Source organism: Malania oleifera, chromosome 5, assembly GCF_029873635.1.
Source record: "Malania oleifera isolate guangnan ecotype guangnan chromosome 5, ASM2987363v1, whole genome shotgun sequence".
NCBI lineage: Eukaryota > Viridiplantae > Streptophyta > Magnoliopsida > Santalales > Ximeniaceae > Malania > Malania oleifera.
Genome location: NC_080421.1, coordinates 52,812,177 through 52,830,585, shown reverse-complemented (window position 1 = coordinate 52,830,585; position 18,409 = coordinate 52,812,177). Strand labels below are relative to the sequence as shown.

Genomic DNA, 18,409 nt, shown 5'->3' with positions numbered 1-18,409 from the left:
TTATGTCTGTTGTTTTAACATAAAACTGTTGTTTGATAATTAAAAGCTTCCGAAATTAACTCTTTAAGTTTGGGACTTTGAAGCTTATCATTTTTACATAAGATGTCTTACAAGAAGGAAGTGAACTTAAAAAAACAGCTTAAGATGCTTCTTCAAGGGATTGGACAACCACTCAACCTATAATTTGGTTTTTGTGCTCCAATCTTTGATAGTTCGATCTAAAGTTAATTTTTTTTTAAATCAAGTACCATTTAAAGACACCATATAATCCAAACATTGATATCAGAATCAAACGTACCCGAAAGGTCCAACATACGTCAAACATTAAGCTTGTTTTACATTGAGGCATGTTTATCTCTTATGTTATGTTTAAGAATTGTGGTAAGTGGGGAACCTACAAAAGAATCATGTCTCCTACTGTATATCATAACTATTCTCATGTCATAAAAAATGAGAAATATGTCTTCATTTGACAAAAACAAGAATGACCATCAATTTGATCATGATCCTAGTGGGCTAAAAATTATTTTTGTGGGGTCAACAGTTAAATTTGCACATATTATTTAAAACATTTCGGAATCAGGGGTAATATTGTATATAAAATCATACCCTCACTATCATGCAGTAACAAATAATATTAGCAATGGAAACCTAGAGCACTCCCTCTCAAACTGGAGCGGGTATATCGTATGCTTCTAGTTTGTTACAAATGAATTTAAGTCAAGAACGCACAAAGAAGTAAGTGAACAAATCACCAAGTTGACATTCAAATTCCGCAGACTGGTTGCAATGAGTCCTGCACAAGTTTTCTCAGACAAAATGATTATCAATTTCAAAGTGTCTCGTCCTCATGAAAAAACTGGATTATAAGCAATAAGAGCTGGAACTTGATTACCACAAATCAACTCTGTAGGTTGTGAATGAGAAAACCAAGCTCATCCAACATATTCTTCACCCAAACCAGTTAGTATGGTCCATGGCTCTATACTCAGGCTCTGCACTTAACCGTGCAACCACAATTTGCTTCATACTCTTCCAGAAACCAAATTGACCCAACCCAATTTGTATTTTCCTGACCATGCATATGACCATGGTTTTGATTTAAGATACATCTTCCCCATTAACATATATGGTATTGCAAGATACGAATAAGAGCGTTTTGCAATCTCAGTCAGGTAGAATCAAGGAATTGGCTCACAACACTTGTTGCAAAATATTTGTCTTGCTGAGTGACTGGGATAGTTTAACTTCCTTAAAAGTCTTTGATATCGTCAAGGATGAGCCAGCAATTCACCTACATTTGGTGGTAATTTCCTGTTAGAATCCATGGGTGTATAAACAAGGTTGGGTTCATCTCATCCAACAAGTATAGAACATATTTCCTCCATGACAAGAATTATTTACAAGATCTAGAAATCTCAATCCCCAAAAATAACTTTAAAGGTCAATTAATCTAGAGCTGCTTCAATTGTTTTATTACCCTGACTATCACTTGTTATCAGATTATCATTCACATACACAAAAAATTGGATTTTTCGGTGCAACAATGAATGCGATCTACTGCACATCTTTGGAGCCCAAACTCAATTGTCACTACACTAAATCTACCAAACCACACTCTAGGAGAATGCTTAAAGCTGTAAAAAGATTTTTTAAGATGACTCAATACCGCATTGACTCCTTGTGAGCAACACATAAAGTTGCTCCGCGTATACTTCTTTTAAAATATTTCGTAAAGTTTCATTTATAATTTACTATAAGTTTCTTTGGTTTCTTAAATCCAAATTTCTATCTAAATCGAAACTTTTGTTAATTTAGACCTTCGAATTTCTATAAAAATCAAAATTTTAGTTAGTGACCTGACTTGTCAATAAGAAGTGGCACAGCACCCAAGTATCATTGTCGTGCAAGGCATGCATCTCTTCATCCATAGCAACTATCCACTTATAGTGGGACATGGATTTAGATACAAACAAAGGAATGGATAGAGGATAAAGCAATAATTGGATGGTAACAAAAAATCATCACACAAAAAATTAGAGATAGGGCATTGGGTACAAGTGTTTTTACTTTTTTGAACAGGAATATCAGTATCATGAGAAACACAATTAGACAAGGGAGATGAAGGTTGAACAACAAAGCCTATAGCGGTCTCTCCTACCTTAAGTCGCTTTCAAGCATACACTTGATAACAAGGAAAATCCATAAGACTTGGGAGGATGAGTAGGAAAAGACCCAAAGCCCGAATTAAGAAGGCAGAGCAGTGGAAAGGAATCATCAATATGTGCAAGGCATAAAAGAGTCAGACTAGTAGGACTAGAGTAAAAAAAAGTAAGTGGAGATAAAGAAAGAATGCAGGTAGGAGTGTAGGACTATAGTATGGATACCCTTTTTGGGTATGAGAATACCCTAAAAAAGACACACTTAAGAGCACAAGGATCCAACTTATCAACACTCAGAGTGAACTGCTGGACAAAAGAGAGAACCAAATATATGGAAAGGTAATGAAAACAACGAAGCATCAAAGAATAGAACAGAATAGGATATTTTACCACCAAGGACATATGATGGCATTCTATTCATAAGAGAGCAAGTAGAGAAGGCAGCACCAATCCAAAAACTTTGGGTACTTCTGTCTGATAAAATAGGATACAAGAAGGTCCTAACTTCAATTTCAACTAAAATTAAGTCTTCATATGCATGGAAATTTTTATAAAATTTTGAATGTAGATGTCAATTTCAGTTTTAAAAGATGATGGAAATTACTGTTAAAGCATGGAATTCTTTTATGAAACTATTAGTAGAGATAATAATGCACGATTTATACCTAGAAAATCATAAATAAAATACGTCAAGGACTTGTATGTGGTGTATAAGATGCAATAGTTGTAGTTTAATAATTAAATTAAACATACTCAATTGATATAAGTGAAATTCATAAATTATTTAACTATTGTTTATTATACAAATACAAATAATTTAGGCATAAATGGTTAAATTAATTAACGTAGCTAATATCTTAGTTTAACTTTTCACATAATTTCAAAAGTTCGGAAGCTATAATTCATAACTTTCTTGTAATATTCTTTAGTTTCAATTAAAAAAAGAAGACATATTAAAAGATAAAGTTCACTCAATAGTTGCAATTTCAGACAATTTTGCTCTAGTTTCAAGATTTGGATAAATTTCAGATGATTTGTAGAAATTTTGATGGAAATTCTTAAAAAAGTAATTGATTGCCATTTTGATTTCGAGGGTGGTGGAAAGCAGAAATTCAACAATTTTGTGGAAATTTAAGACCATGGGTACAAGTGACTTCAAGAATATTTATATTTTTCTGTTCAACAATTCCATTTTGTTGTCGAGTGTGAGAACAATTGGATTGCTAACTTATCTTGAGGTAACTATGTAGGTAGTGAATTGGGTGAATAAAAAAATTGAACTGAGTTTTGATTTCCAAAAAAAAAAAGTGCAAAAGATATGTAGAGAATGAGAATGAATCAATTGTATATTCAATTGTGTATTCTTTACATACTCGGGTCCCTATTTAACATGTACATAGAGAATAAAATATGGAAAAACAGAAGAGGACACAACTTGCAATTGAGATGTGTAGTTTAGCTTCAGTGGGGGGTCTCAATTTATAGCCTTTGGCTTGTGGTAAGATCTCATGGGAGGTGGTGGTGGCTCACCCACCATGGTAGGTGGCTGTCATTCACCAACCGCGGCTATCATTCATCAACTGTGGCCGTTGTTCACACTGCTAGCCGTCATTCCACACTCCCCCTCAAGTTGGATCATAGATATTGATCATGTCCAACTTGCAAATAAACTCTTCAAAGCTAGATCTTTGTAATCCCTTAGTGAAAATATCTTCTAATTGTTCTCTTGTAGGGATATAGGTCATGCAAATTGTCCCCTTCTCAATTTTCTCCTTTATAAAATGCTGGTCCACTTCTATATGTTTAGTCTTGTCGTGCTGAATAGGATTATGAGAAATACTAATGGTGGCTTTGTTGTCGCAATAGAGTTTGATGGGGAGCTCTACTGTGATGTGTAGTTCTTCCAAAAGTTTTTGTCACCATAGCCCTTCACACATCCCTTGTGCAACAGCTCTGGATTCAGCCTCGACATTGCTTCTAGCTAGCACACTCTGCTTCTTACTCCTCCATGTTACTAGATTTCCCCAAACATAGGTACAGTAGCCAGTAGTAGACCTTCTGTCTTCTGCTGATCTTGCCCAATCCACATCTGCGTAGATCTCTACCTTCTTACGGTCACCTTTCTTGAAGAATAGTCCTCGCCCTAGAGAGCCTTTCAGATATTTGAGAATCTTATATACCGCTTCTTGGTGACTCTCCTTTGGTGAGTGCATGTGCTGACTGACCACACTTACAACGAAAGAAATGTCAGGTCTAGTGTGAGAGAGGTAGATCAATCCACCTACTAGTCTCTGATATCTCTCTTTATCCACAAGCTTTCCTACGTCTTCCGTTCTTTTTCTTGCCTCGATAGGAGTATCGTTTGGTTTACAACCAAGCTAACCAGTCTCGATCAAAAGGTCAGGTACATACTTTCTCTGGGAGACACTAATTCCCTTCCTTGATCTGGTGATCTCCATTCTCAGGAAATGTCGCATTTGACCCAGATCTTTTACCTCAAACTTTGTGGCTAAGATCTTCTTCAATCTCTCCACCTTTCCTATGTCATCTCCAGTGAGAATGATGTCATCGACATACACAATTAGGATGGTCCTTCTTCCCTCATTGGACTGTTTGAAGAACATAGTGTGATCTAACTGCCCCTGTCGGTATCCTTGAGTCTTTATCACCTTTGCAAATCTATCAAACCACGCCTTCGGTGATTGCTTGAGTCCATACAGGGATTTCTTCAATTTAAACACTCTGGTTTCTTCTCGCTCTTTGCAAAATCCTGGTGGTAGCGTCATGAACACTTCTTCTTCTAGCTCACCATTCAGAAAAGCATTCTTGATGTCAAACTGATGGAGTGGCCAATCTAGGTTTGCTGCCAGGGACAAGAGAACCCATATTGTGTTTAGCTTTACTATTGGTGCAAACATCTCTGTGTAGTCAATACCGTATGTTTGAGTGAACCCCTTTGCCAAAAGGCGGGCTTTGTATCGTTCTACTGTGCCATCAGCCTTGTACTTTGCTGTGAACACCCACTTACAGCCCATTGGTTTCTTCCCCCTTGGCAAAGTCATCGCTTCCCGAGTTCCATTCTTTTTTAGTGCCCTAATCTCTTCCATCCCTGCCTCTCTCCACTTTGGAATCTCCAAGGCTTCTTGAATGTTTTTAGGAATCTGGATTCTGTCAAGGTTAGAAGTAAAAGCATGACACTTGGCAGAAAGAGCATTGTAAGATACAAATTTTGAGATATGGTGGAGAGTACATGAACGGCGTTGTTTTCTAAGAGCAATGTGTAAGTCATGTTTTGCCTGGTCGGGATTGGAGTCGGACTCATGAGGAGTTGGAACTATCACCGGTTCTGACTCTTTTGGTGCTTCGAAAGTTTCTCATTGGACTTCGATTTTGGCCTCCTTAAGTAGACAAGTGTTTCCCTATTTGTTTGTATTTCTACATCTCCCCTTGAGCTCAAGTTTCCTTTTGTACTAGGCGAAGGAGCGGATATAGGGTATGGAGTGGTCTCGAAAACAACAATATCGAAGTAGTCTGAGTTTGAGGGTTGAGCTTTACTCAAGGACTCCCCCTGAAGCAAGTAGTAGGGGGTATGTTCAAAGAAGGTGACATCTAGGCTAACATAGAGTTCTGGGAGATCGGGTTGTATCATTTGTAACCCTTCTGTGTGGGAGAGCAACCAAGAAAGATACATTTAAGTGCTTTGGGATCCAATTTGTTTCGCTTGGGCACGTGAATGTGGACAAATACAGTGGACCCAAAGACATGAAGCGAAAGATGTGAGCCGAGCCTAGAATTGGGAAAAGTCTTTTGGAGTTTTTGGAGTGGAGTTGCAAGGGATAGGACTCTTGTAGGCATTTGGTTAATGAGGTATGTGGCTGTCAAAATTGAGTCACCCCAAAATTTTGTTGGCATGTGAGAGGTGAACAACAGGGCATGAGCAACTTCAAGGATATGTCGATTTTTCCGTTCAACAACCCCATTTTGTTGAGGGGTGTCAATGCAAGAGCTTTGATGGATAATACCATTCTCTTGAAGATACGTGCCCAAGGAGTGAGTGAAATACTTGGTACCATTGTCAGTATGAAGGATTTGGATTTTTGTGCGAGACTGGGTTTGTATAATAGAGTGAAAATTCATGAAGACTGATCGAACCTCAGTTTTATTAGTCAATAAATATACCCAACACAAACGAGTGTGATCATCAATAAAAGTAATAAACCATTTTGTATGAGTCCTATTAGGAGTACGAGAAGGTTCCCATAGATCACTGTGAATCGAACTAAGTGGCATGGATGGTCTATACTCAGATCTAGGAAAAGTAGTATGAAGGTGTTTGGCAAGTTCACACACTTCACACTGAAAATCCAAGGCAAATTTATTCGAACATATTGAAGGAAATAAGTGCTGCAAATACGGAAAACTAGGATGCCCTATCCTTTTTCGCCATAAAAAAAGGCCACTTTCCCTAGGACTAGATGTAGAATTTCAAACAGTAGGAGGACACGGTCTATTCACATTAGCTTTGTCGAAGTAGTAGAGCCCGTCACATTCCTTAGCACTGCCAATCGTCTTCTCCGATGATAGGTCCTGAAAGACACAATGAGAGGATAGGAATTTAGTCGAGCAATGAGACTGTTTTAGTATTGGAGGCAAAGTTAAACTTGATGATGAAGAAATAAATAGCACTTGTGGATGCAAGCTAAGGGAGAAATTGAAGATGATGTAATGCATAGAGTTAAAGCAGGTTGGGTAAAATGGAGAAGTGCTTCAAGTGTGCTATGTGATCGTAGAATACCCTTAAAATTGAAAGGGAAGTTTTATAGGACAGCTATAAGACCAGCTATGCTATATGGATCGGAATGTTGGGCGACGAAGAAACATAATATCCTAAAAGTAAAAGTTTCCGAGATGAGAATGCTTAGATGGATGAGTGGTATAACATTGAAAGATAAATTAAGGAATGAACATATTCGTGGTAAGTTAGGTGTAGCTTCTATAGAATATAAGGTAAGGGAGGGACAACTCAGATGGTATGGACATGTGCAACGTAGGCCACATAGTGCACCTGTGAGAAAGAGTGAGTTAGTTACTATGGGGGGCAGTAAAAGGGGTAGGGGTAGGGGTGGACCTAAAAATAACTTTGGAGGAGATAGTGAGGAAGGATTTAATATCCTTGAATCTATTAAAAGAAATGGTCCATGATCGCATAAATTGGAGGAAAATGATTCATATAGCCAACCCCACTTAGTGGGACTAAGGCTTGGTTTTGTTGTTGTTGTTGTAATTCGATTGTTTGGTTAACTGACTAAGAGACAGCAAATTGCATGATAAATTAGAAACATGGAGGACAAATTCAAGAGTAATAGATTTAGAAGTATGAATACTCCCTTTGCTAGCGATAGGGGATAGAGTCCCATCTACAATTTTGACTTTTAAATTACCGACACAAGGTGAGTATGTTGAGAATAAATGATGAGCATCGGTCATATGGTCAGATGCACTAGAGTGAATAATCCAAGGGGTAAAATGAGGAGTGGTACTAAGGGTTGTCAAAAAAGTACCTTTGTGGGCTAAAGAGCCAGTTGTCATAGTATTAGTGGATTGACTCGAGGCTTGGAAATTGGAAAATTGCTCATATATTTTCGCAAGTTGGTCGGAATTGAATCCCCCACTAGAAGCTGTCGAGCCATGGGCTTCTGTGGGTATTTTTTTTTTTTTTGCCTAGGTTTCGGTGGAAGACTGATGACCATGGGCTTTATTGGGCTGTCTGGGCTTCCAATTTGCGGGCTTGCCTTCTAAGGTCCAGCAGGTGTCTTTAGTATGGCCCATTTTTTTGCAATGCTCACAATAGGGCCTTATATACTATTTTGGGTTGGATCTAGTATGAGGCCCACAAGTTATAAGAGCCCTTGCCTCAGTCCCAGACTTGTTTTGCTCCTTCAACATCACGTTCCTCCTACTTTCCTCTTGCCGAACCACAGAGAAGACTTCTCGGATGGAGGGCAGTGGCCAGCGACCTAGAATCCTATTCCTCATGTTGTCAAGCTCTCAATTCAGCCCTACCAGAAACTCGAATACTCTCTCGTTCTCCATTTTCTTCTTTAAACGTACACTGTCACCCGTGCATTCCCATTCCTTTTCGCAGTTGAGATCGAGTTCTTGCCAAAGTCCGAGCATCTTGGTGTAGTATTCCTTGACTTCCCGATCTCCTTTCGTCTGCCATGGCCGCGTCTTCAACTCAAAAATCTGGGAAGCATTTTCAGCATCGGAGTATGTCTCACCACATCCCACACGTCCATTGCCGTTGGGAGAAATAGGTACGTTTTGCCAATGGCTGGTTTCATAGAGTTTATCAAGCATGACGTTGTCAAGGAGTTCTCGGACCGCCATTCCGACTCGCCTTCCTGGGTTGCTTACTGGTTGGACTCATGGCTGTCTCCTTTTTGGGCAGCCATGGATTGCTTAGGGTTTTAGAGTAATCTGAGCTCTGATCCCATGTAGAGAATGAGAATGAATCAATTGTATATTCAATTGTGTATTCTTTACATACTCGGGTCCCTATTTAACATGTACACAGAGAATAAAATATGGGAAAACAGAAGAGGACACAACTTGCAGTTGAGATGTGTAGTTTAGCTTCGGTGGGGGGTCTCAATTTATAACCTCTTGCTTGTGGCAAGATCTCATGGTAGGTAGGTGGCCGTCATTCACCAACCATGGTCGTCGTTCACACTGCTGGCAGTCATTCACCAACCGTGGCTGTCGTTCAGTCTACTGCCCGTCATTAGTAACGTCATCCCTACAAAGGTAACAAAATAATGAATATCAAACTTTTCTAGGACATAGTTAAGACCCCAAATGTTATAATGGACTAACACAGAAGGACTGACTTGTCACGTTCCGAGTTTTTTTGGTACGTGACCAGCCGTGACTCCGCCTAAAATCCAATGCGGTCACTAGGCCTATGCAAGAATTTGTTTTACAAATCATCATTTGGAACCAAGTTAAAAGTCAATTAAGAGTGAACATTTGTTGAAAACACAAAACACACTCATGTATATATATTCCATAAGCAACTAAAAATGCCTTTTTCATTTAGTAACAAGCTCTTTACATTGGGCTATACTTTTCATACATTTTTCTCACTCCATAATCTACATACATAATGGCCCAAAACTGAACACATGCTTAGTATCCTTATTGCCTTCCTGCCAACCTGTAATACATGTTAAAATGGTAGTATCTTGGAGAACCTAACAAGTGGAGTTCTTTTTCAGTTTGAATCTGAAATCATTAAGGAATAGGGTGAGCAACCACAAGCTCAGTGGACAATCTTAACTTTATTCAAATAAGGATAACACATGATTTTTTACATGTATGCTCATAAGGGGCATGAACACAATTTTTATTCAAAGCAATCTGTTCATCTACGGTGGCCAATGCAAAACTTTCAAATAGCAGGCCTTTATTTCCAACATAACAGTGCTGTCCCAACAAGTACACATTTTATCTCAAACAAGTGCCAAATTCCAGCTTGGCCAACCACCGCTTAACACGGAAATACCCTCCAGAGGTATAGGGCCTTTCACCCAAGGGAGGCACAATCCCTACTTGCTCAAATTCCAGAATTTCACAGCCATGACGACACATGGTGCCATCTATTTCACACAATAACAATACAACATATGCATACACATGCTCTGCCATAGCAAGTAAAACCATCATCCTTACAAGAGGAATATCTATCAAATGAAAATTTCCCAACTAAACAAGATATGCAACTATGATAACCAAAGAAGCGTATATGTATTATGTAGCCATATCAAGTAATTAGAGATAATAAACTTAAACCTTTCTTATTAGGATTCAACTTTTATACAAGTTTCTACCCTTGTTTCCTTTAAATACCCAAAATCCTTAGGTAAATAAATGAAAATTACAAATACCTACCTTTATTTTCAGCTTCTTCAACTTAGTCTAAGTTCCCCTCTGAATTTCCTGTATTTTCTCTTGATTTTCTCTGAATTTCCTTGATTTTCTGCGGTTATCTTTCCCTTTCTCTCTCTCCCCCCCCCCCCTCTCTCTCTCTCTCTCTCTCTAGTACTAGGGTTTTCAGCAAGAGTTTTGGGGTATTCTTTTCTATGTTTAGGCTGTTCTGCAGGCTAAAAAAGTCAATACGGTAGCTGGACACTTGGCAGGACCACAGCAGCTGGTGGCAACAGGGGTCCTGCAGTGCTGACAGCTGTGCACTAGGTGTCTGCTGCTGGTTTTTCAGAACTGCCAGGTGGCGGCTGCTGGTTTGTAGTGCTGTCAGGTGTCGCACCTGGTTTCATGTTTTTTTTTTCTCTCTCTGCCCCAACTCTTATGTTATTTATATTTTAGCTTGGTCCTCATAATTTTCATTCATCTAAGCCCCTCCTACCACTAATAAGTGAAAAGAAATTTCCAATATCAGTTAACACAACTCAAATAAATGAATATTATGGCTAGTATGAACTTATTTATTGAAAAACAAAGCAAGTCATACTAATTTATCAAAGTAGTTTAAATTTACCGTGGCCTAAAGGGTATGGTTATCACATGACTGCCCGTATATTGATTTGGAAAGCAAAAGGAAAACTATGATGCTTTCCCAACTCACATGAGTCATGGTCTAAAGTAGACATAGGACTCAAACCAGGAACCAACTTCTTTAAATTGCCTAAGGAGGGATGACTGAGATGATAAAGAAATGTGAAGTGGTGTTGCTGAGCAGTACAGGAAGTAGAAGGCTAAAAGGTGATAGAGACTTGTTAGACAACCACGTCACCTAAAAGCTTAAGTTATTAGGTTGTGGGCCAACAATGTATATCAAGCTTTAACACTTTCCCGCACGTGCAACCTGACAGCACGTGGAGAGATAAACACACCATAATATCTCCCATTATAGGGAATACAATAATTTTTTAAGTACCAAAAAATAAATGCGGGCAACACGACTGGAACCCATGACCTTTTGGTAACCAACTCTAATAACATATTAGACAAGCACTTCACCTAAAAGCTTAAGCTATTAGGTTGTGGGCCAAGAATGTATATCAAGCTTTAACAAGACCAAACTAGAGAAAGTGGTAACAGGAGAATGTGCGCAAAATGTTAGGTCTTCCACTATTTCTAATGTCTTATTCACCAAAAATGACAATAATTGTGCCCTTACTAATGTATGGCAACAAGTAACATAACACACGGTAACCTCAAATGCAAACGAAGCTTAATTTCCAATCAAAAAGGTATTATTGACATCTTTGGCCCTCATTGCATGGAAGATCCATGCAATCCATCATTTTTAAATCTGCAGATGCAGAAGAACTCTTTTTGGAAAGATATAATTCATCGTGTTCATCTAGCAGTGAACTTAGAAAAATATAACATGGGGTGATCAAAGCACATGCACTGTAGGAAATCTTAATCAACCCTTAATTTATTCTTGTTATGTAGGCATATATTTCATCAACTCACGTGTAAAATAAATTTCATTTTCACAGTTCTTTGTTTTATTTCTTCCAAATTGTTGCATCTTATCAACTTTTCATTTTCTGGGTATTGCCTCAATTCAAAGAATCTTTATTCGTTCTTTTCCCGTATGCTTCTGGTCAAAGTCTTATGCTTCATTGTCATTATACCTCCTGCAATAGAATTCTATATTTCCTGATTGGGCAGATTGATCAAGACTTGCATAATAGTGACATATCATTGATATAGCACATTTAAACAGGTGAAATAAGTTATTCTAATTCAGCCAATAGTACTGGAATCTAATGTATATCAGTTTAAATGAGCATTCCAAAATTTCAAGATAGATTTCTTGCCCCCTAGTCTTATACTAAATTCACAAGTATTGTGATAGTAAACTTTGCCAAGAAAGGTTTTTAAACTGTTGTATGAATAATACTCTTCAACATAATTTCTAGTTTCACACTGCAGCTTGGTTGATATAATAGTTCAATGCATTTTCCTTGGAATGCGTAGCTGTTAGTAGAAATAGGCTGAACAAGTTGTTTTGGAACTAGTAATTCAAATGGAAGCTGTGTTCTTGATATCCTGACAACAATTCAAGACTGCATCTTTGGTACCAATCCAAGCATCATTCCATTACCATGGTTAAACCAGGTGGTTGATATGCTTCATGTTGTAGTGAAAGTTGAAATGCACCATAGCATGCCATTTTTGTATAAATCATGCATCTGCAAAGCCTATATTCTGTTGTATCCTATCACAGAGCATCTATTATCAATTTTAAATTGGAGCTTATTTCTGGTGCTGACTGCCATGCATGGTCATATGTGACAAAAAGAATTGTGGGGAAGTGGGACAATTGCCAGTGTTCATAAATCTGTTGATTGCCAACATTCACATGCGACACTGGCAATCTGCTCTATGTTACTTAAATGTTTAATTGTTGAAATATTTTAGCTATTCAATATATTGAATGGTACATTGACAGGCTTTCATTTCAAATCAAAGAAAATGTTGGAAACCTTGATGCATTTTGCTGCAGGTGGCATTTGTTGCAATTGGAGCAACTATGGTTGGCAGTATCACCTTTTTGAAAAAGAAGGGTGATTTTGTCCTCAAAGGAGATGAGGTTCACAAAATAAATTTTATGCCTTTAATTATTGTTTTCATGTCATTTTTATACTATTTTTAACTTTTCATTAACTTGATTTACAGTTTGGATATTTTTCATTTGGTGGAAGTACTGTCATTTGTGTATTTGAAAAGGTCAGTATCAAAGCAAGCATATAATTAGAGAAGCTATAATTAATTTTCTTTCTTTTTGTTTTACTACTGTTGTTTCTTGAAATAGAGCTATACCATATTTCTTAGGTTTAATTTTTCATTTAAGTGTTTATCCGAATGGGCATTTGAAGTAGTATTTACCCAAAAACCATCAAATCTAATTCTGCAACGTGTTATGTATTGTCTGTGTGCATGCTCTTGATACAGGGATTCAAGGCTTCATGCTTTTTCACTCGTTGATAGATCGTTGAGCATTTCTATGGTTTTCATTATTTTGTTGTCTGGTTGTACCTATGTCCTATAACCACTGTTGTGGACAAGCCTGGATGGTGCGAGCAACCAGTGTTAGAGGAGTCAATAATATGTCTGCTGCATGTAAATGCATTTTTTCTTTTTTTTAATGCCTGTGGTATTTTCATGCCATTCTCTGAGTGCTATGACATTTTCTGTTTTTTATTCCCCTTGCATGGCATTGGGATTTGGGAAATTTAGAAGCAATGCATATCTGCAGATTGAAATATTCGAGGAAATATCATCCTTCACTAGACACACTGAAAACAAGAAAATAGAAAGCAGAATCAAAAAATGGAAGATCTCTAGGCAAGATCGCAGGTGTTTCAAACTGATATGGATGATTCCTTGTTTGGGCCTGTTGAATTAAGCATCTTCTAGTCAGATCATGTTGAATTAGAATCATTTAGTAGAAGGAGGAAGGTATAGTTTTTATTCTTCATATTGTTTCCACTGGTGGATGTATTGCATGGTGAGTGCAATTTCATTGATAAATTCCAACAGGATTCTCATTGGCATCAAGAAAAAATCAAAAAAGAAGGAAAAAATGAAGGGTGAGGTGTGGAATGGGAGACACCCAAGTAATTGGGAATTCAATAATTACTCGAGCAAGACCGGTTGTTCAATTGCAAGGCCTTGTGTTAAACCAACCCTGAGATAATTATAAACTTAAAACAATAAATCAGAAAAAACATAGATCTAAAATAGACACTCTAAACAAGGGAAATTACATAAATCACCATTCCCTCATCTTGCGTTATCAGGTTCCGCAACTCATGCGGTAGTCAAAGAAGTGTTCCATGAGGGAAGATAAGAAGATAGTTTTGCTAGTTGATGTTGGAGGCCATGAGCCGGTTGTCTAAGTGGTTGAGGCCAATATGAAAGATTCTTGGGGCTTCACCTTGGCCACCGGGCAAATAAATGTTTTGTTGAACCTCCTTCATACTTTTATATCTTGAGAAATATTTAATTGAGTAGGTAGTCGGAAGCTTGATGCTTTTTAGTGAGAAGAAAACAAATATTAACATGCAAATGTAGTCTAAGTATAATTAATTGAGCTGGTCAACATAGATGAATTGTTAATCAATTTTCAATCAGGATTTGCACGTTTCCACTATCATTACTACATTATTATAAATGCAGTTGGGTTGTAAATGAGTGAGGCTTTTGCAGCTAGTAGAATGGATCAATCCTCATATGCAAGCCAGTTGTATGCCTAGGAGAAACTACAAAATTGTGTGGACCAATTGGGCTGCATATTTTTAACTTGGAGAATCATTTTATATGTGTTGGCCTAACAAGGGTTACAAATCTTATTTTGATGATAACAAATCAAAGGAACTTGACATTTTTGGTTAAGTGACGTTTTAGGACTCAAGTGTGTGAATACAAGATCAAGTGCTTGAAAATTCTATTGAAAGCTTGTACTTAAAGCTAAAAGAACTTGATGAAGTATGTGCCTAAGTCAATGAGTTATGAAGGAAGTCAAAGCAAATACATGAAGACATTGAGAGCAAAGCAAATACATGAAGACCTAGTGACTAGAAAGTCATTGTCCTAAAGAAGTCTCATGTAAGTACTTCAAACAATTCAATATTGATGTATGAAGCTCTTAGGAATTAATATTGACTTAGAGACCTATGTATGAAAACCTTGAAAAATAATTTCAAAAGTCTTAATTCAATATAACAAGTATAAAAGTTAAAAAGAGTTTTGGAAACAAAGATTTTAAAAGCATATGTTTTGCATGATCAGGCGACTGATGCTTCATCATTAGGCAACTGACATTTTATGCTGATGAAAATTAAACAGACAGAACAAAATCAAGTGACTGGCCCCATTCTGTGTTTGAAAATACGCTATACTTAAAAACACAGGCGACTGACCCCGATATTTTAGTCGACTGACTTTTGTGATTTTAAAATTTAGAATAGTGAGGGAAAGTTTCCAAATTTGATTACTTGGTCCCCAAACTTTGTGAAAGCTTGGAGAACACTGCAAGAAACTTGGGGAATACGAAAATTAACTTTTTCTATCTATAAATACATGTTAAACTTAAAGATTAATCATACCTACAAGCAGCAGCAATCAAGCTAAATTCTTTCTACTCTTCAAAGCTATCTTGCTAATACTTTCGCTGAAAGACCAGCTGTGTTTTTTGCTCAGAAAAGCTCACGGTTCTTTGCTCTTTTACCAAGTTATTCAATCAAAGAAAGAATCCCGGTGATAATTACTTGAGCTTCATATTTCTATATTGATTTTGATTGAAGTATATTGATATTCAATTGTACTAATTTGCTCTTGTTAAGAGTTCTTCTTGTACACAAGATTGTTTCTTGTTTTCTCTTGTTATTTTTTTTGACGATATAGGGTTGTTGAATCGTTGGCTAACAAGATGGGGAATTCTTGTTAGAGAGGGGTCTCCACCTGATAAGGAGAGGTTGAAACTTTGCTTGGTAAGAAAGTTGGAAAGGAAAATCCTCACAGCGGTTGCTTGGGGCAAGGACTTAGGCTGCAGGCCGAACCTTGTAAAAAATCCAGTTCTCAACTCTTCTCCCTACTTTCTTTAAATTTCTGTAAAAGATATTATATGCGCGTATGATCTTTATATCTTGCTAAACTTTGGGGATTGCTGGAATCTTGATTTTGAAGCATATCTAAACTTAGCATAAAATAACTTATTGGTTGGTTTGATAAATTCATCAAAGCTTTGATTTTTTGAATATTGAAACATCAGAAAGGTACTTTGATAACACTGCCACTGCATGACAATCTTAACTTGCAAACATTGTCACTGCTTCAAGAAACTCACAAAGAAGCCTTTACAAGCACCAAACAAAAACTAACGGATTACCACGAGTGCATGGTCGAAAAAGGTTGGATCTTTGGACAAAAAACATGTCCAACAACTTGATAATATTGTCTAGAGAGGGAATCAGAACATGGCAGAGGAAAAATGAAAAAAGCAAAGGAAAAGGTGACCGAAAACTCTCTCATGCATCGGACTGTGGGGTTGGCACTGCTGGCAATTGGCCGGTGCGTGGGGGCAGGTGCGGCTGTTTCTGGTGGTGGGGTTATATGGGGGTAGACTTCGGAGGGTTCTTTTTTTGCTATATAGTTGGTTTTGTGAAATAATGAAGGGTGGAGGTGGATCTGAGAAAGGGTTTAGGTTGGATCATGCTCTAACACCATGTTGAGTTTTTGATTAAATGAATGACCTAACTTGAAGATAGGTCTATCCCTCTATTTGTAATGCAAATCAAATACATTCTAATGACAATAATACCCTCACTAGCTCTCACTTATTAACATACGTACAAAATTAATAATAATAATAATAATACTAAAAGACATAAATAACCTTTACAGAGCTAAAGGAGAGCCCCACTTTTTAAGTTCTCCTAGAGACTGCACTTTTAACGTATATTACGAATTAATAGGAAGACGATAGGGATACTAATGTCAAAGTATTGAGTGAATGGCCGAATGGTTTGGCTTTGAGTTTTGTATATTATATATAGACTTCACAAGAGTGCTATACATGGTAAGTAAATAAGTTCTAGCATGATTTTCAGCCCTATACATGTAAACTATAATCTGTCAAGCCCTATACATGTAAACTAAATATATGCTAACTATAAAAAATAATGAATGGAGAAATGAGGAAATAATTGTGGGCTGAAATAAGGAAATAAATCTTAAATTGATGCAGGTTGATCAACAAGCATTAGTTTGCTGCTTAGGAAGCAATGTCAATGGCGAGTGAGAGCCTTGGTGAAGATATCAGTAATTTGTAATTCAGTGTAAATATATGGAAGAGTGATTACACGAGCTTCAAAAGCTTCACGGATAGAGTGACAATCGACTTCAATATGCTTCGTGCGCTCATGATAGACAGGATTGGTCGTGACTGGATGGCACTCATATTATCGGCATGTAGAGGTATAGGATCAGTCTCAGAAAAATCTAGCTCAGCAAGCAAACCTCAAAGCCAAATAATTTCATAACAGGCAAGAGACATCGCCCGGTATTTAGATTGCGTCAATGACTTAGAAACACTGTCTCGCTTCTTACTCTTCCAAGAGATCAATGCATCACCTAAGAACACACAACAACCAGTGATGTGGCAACGTGTATCCGCACAACCAGTCCAATCAGCATCGCTATAAACAGCAAGGTGAGTAGAATTGCCTGTAGGGAAGAATAAACCACGGGCAGAAGTGCCCTGAACATAGCGTATGATCCTACGGACAACAGCCAAATGAAGATGACGAGGGGTTTGAAGAAACTGGCTAACTTGCTCTACATCAAAAGAGATGTCTAGTCTAGTAATGGTGAGATAGACAAGACTACCTACCAACTTCTGGTGTAAACTGGGATCAGCAAGTAAGTCACCCTCCTCTTTGTGAGCTTGACATTTAATTCCATGGGAGTATCAACAGAAGTACCCTCCTGAAGGCCAGTTGTAGCTACCAAGTCACTAGCATACTTATGTTGATTGAGTGAAATACTAGAGGGGCTACAATTCACCTCAAGACCAAGAAAATATGTGAGAGACCCAAGATCTTTCATATGGAAGGACTTTGAGAGATGAGTCTTGAGCTAAGCAAGTAAAGCAGAATTGAAACCAGTAATCACAATATCATCAACATAAACCAAAAGAACAACAATACCCATGTTTGATTTCCGAAGAAACAATGAAGTGTCATACTTGCTTTGCTTGAATGAAAATTCTAATAAAGTGGTGCGAAATTTATTAAACTAGTCCCTTGGTGCTTGTTTGAGACCATAAAGAGAGCGACGAAGCTTACACACTTGTGAAGTCTGAGAGGGAAACAAGCCTGGAGGTGGCTTCATATAAACACTCTTTAAGATCTCGTGAAGAAAAAGCATTCTTGACATCCATTTGATGTAGTGGCCAATCACTGGAAGCAGCAATAGCCAGAATCATAAGAATAGTAGTCATCTTAGCCACAGGAGCAAAGGTATTTTCATAATTCACACCATATTCTTGATTATTCCCAAGTGCAACAAGGTGAGCTTTGTAACGATTCATACTTGGACCTTGACCGAATAAGCCCATTTACACCCCAAAGGAACAATGGTGGGAGGACAAGGCTCAATGTCCCAGGTGTAATTGGCCTCTAGAGCGGCAATTTCTTCCTGCATAGCTTGCC

The 18,409-nt window shown here is 37.6% G+C and overlaps 1 protein-coding gene across 1 annotated transcript in view; it reads left to right on the top strand.

The window, feature by feature from the left end:
• The window catches only part of LOC131156138 (phosphatidylserine decarboxylase proenzyme 2-like), a 118,569-nt gene that overhangs the window by 93,882 nt on the left and 6,278 nt on the right, over window positions 1–18,409 (top strand). Inside the window, exons 19-20 of the mRNA XM_058109586.1 lie at window positions 12,700–12,786; window positions 12,873–12,923. Coding sequence (XP_057965569.1) covers window positions 12,700–12,786; window positions 12,873–12,923 — 138 coding nt within the window. The remainder of the gene's footprint in view (window positions 1–12,699; window positions 12,787–12,872; window positions 12,924–18,409) is intronic.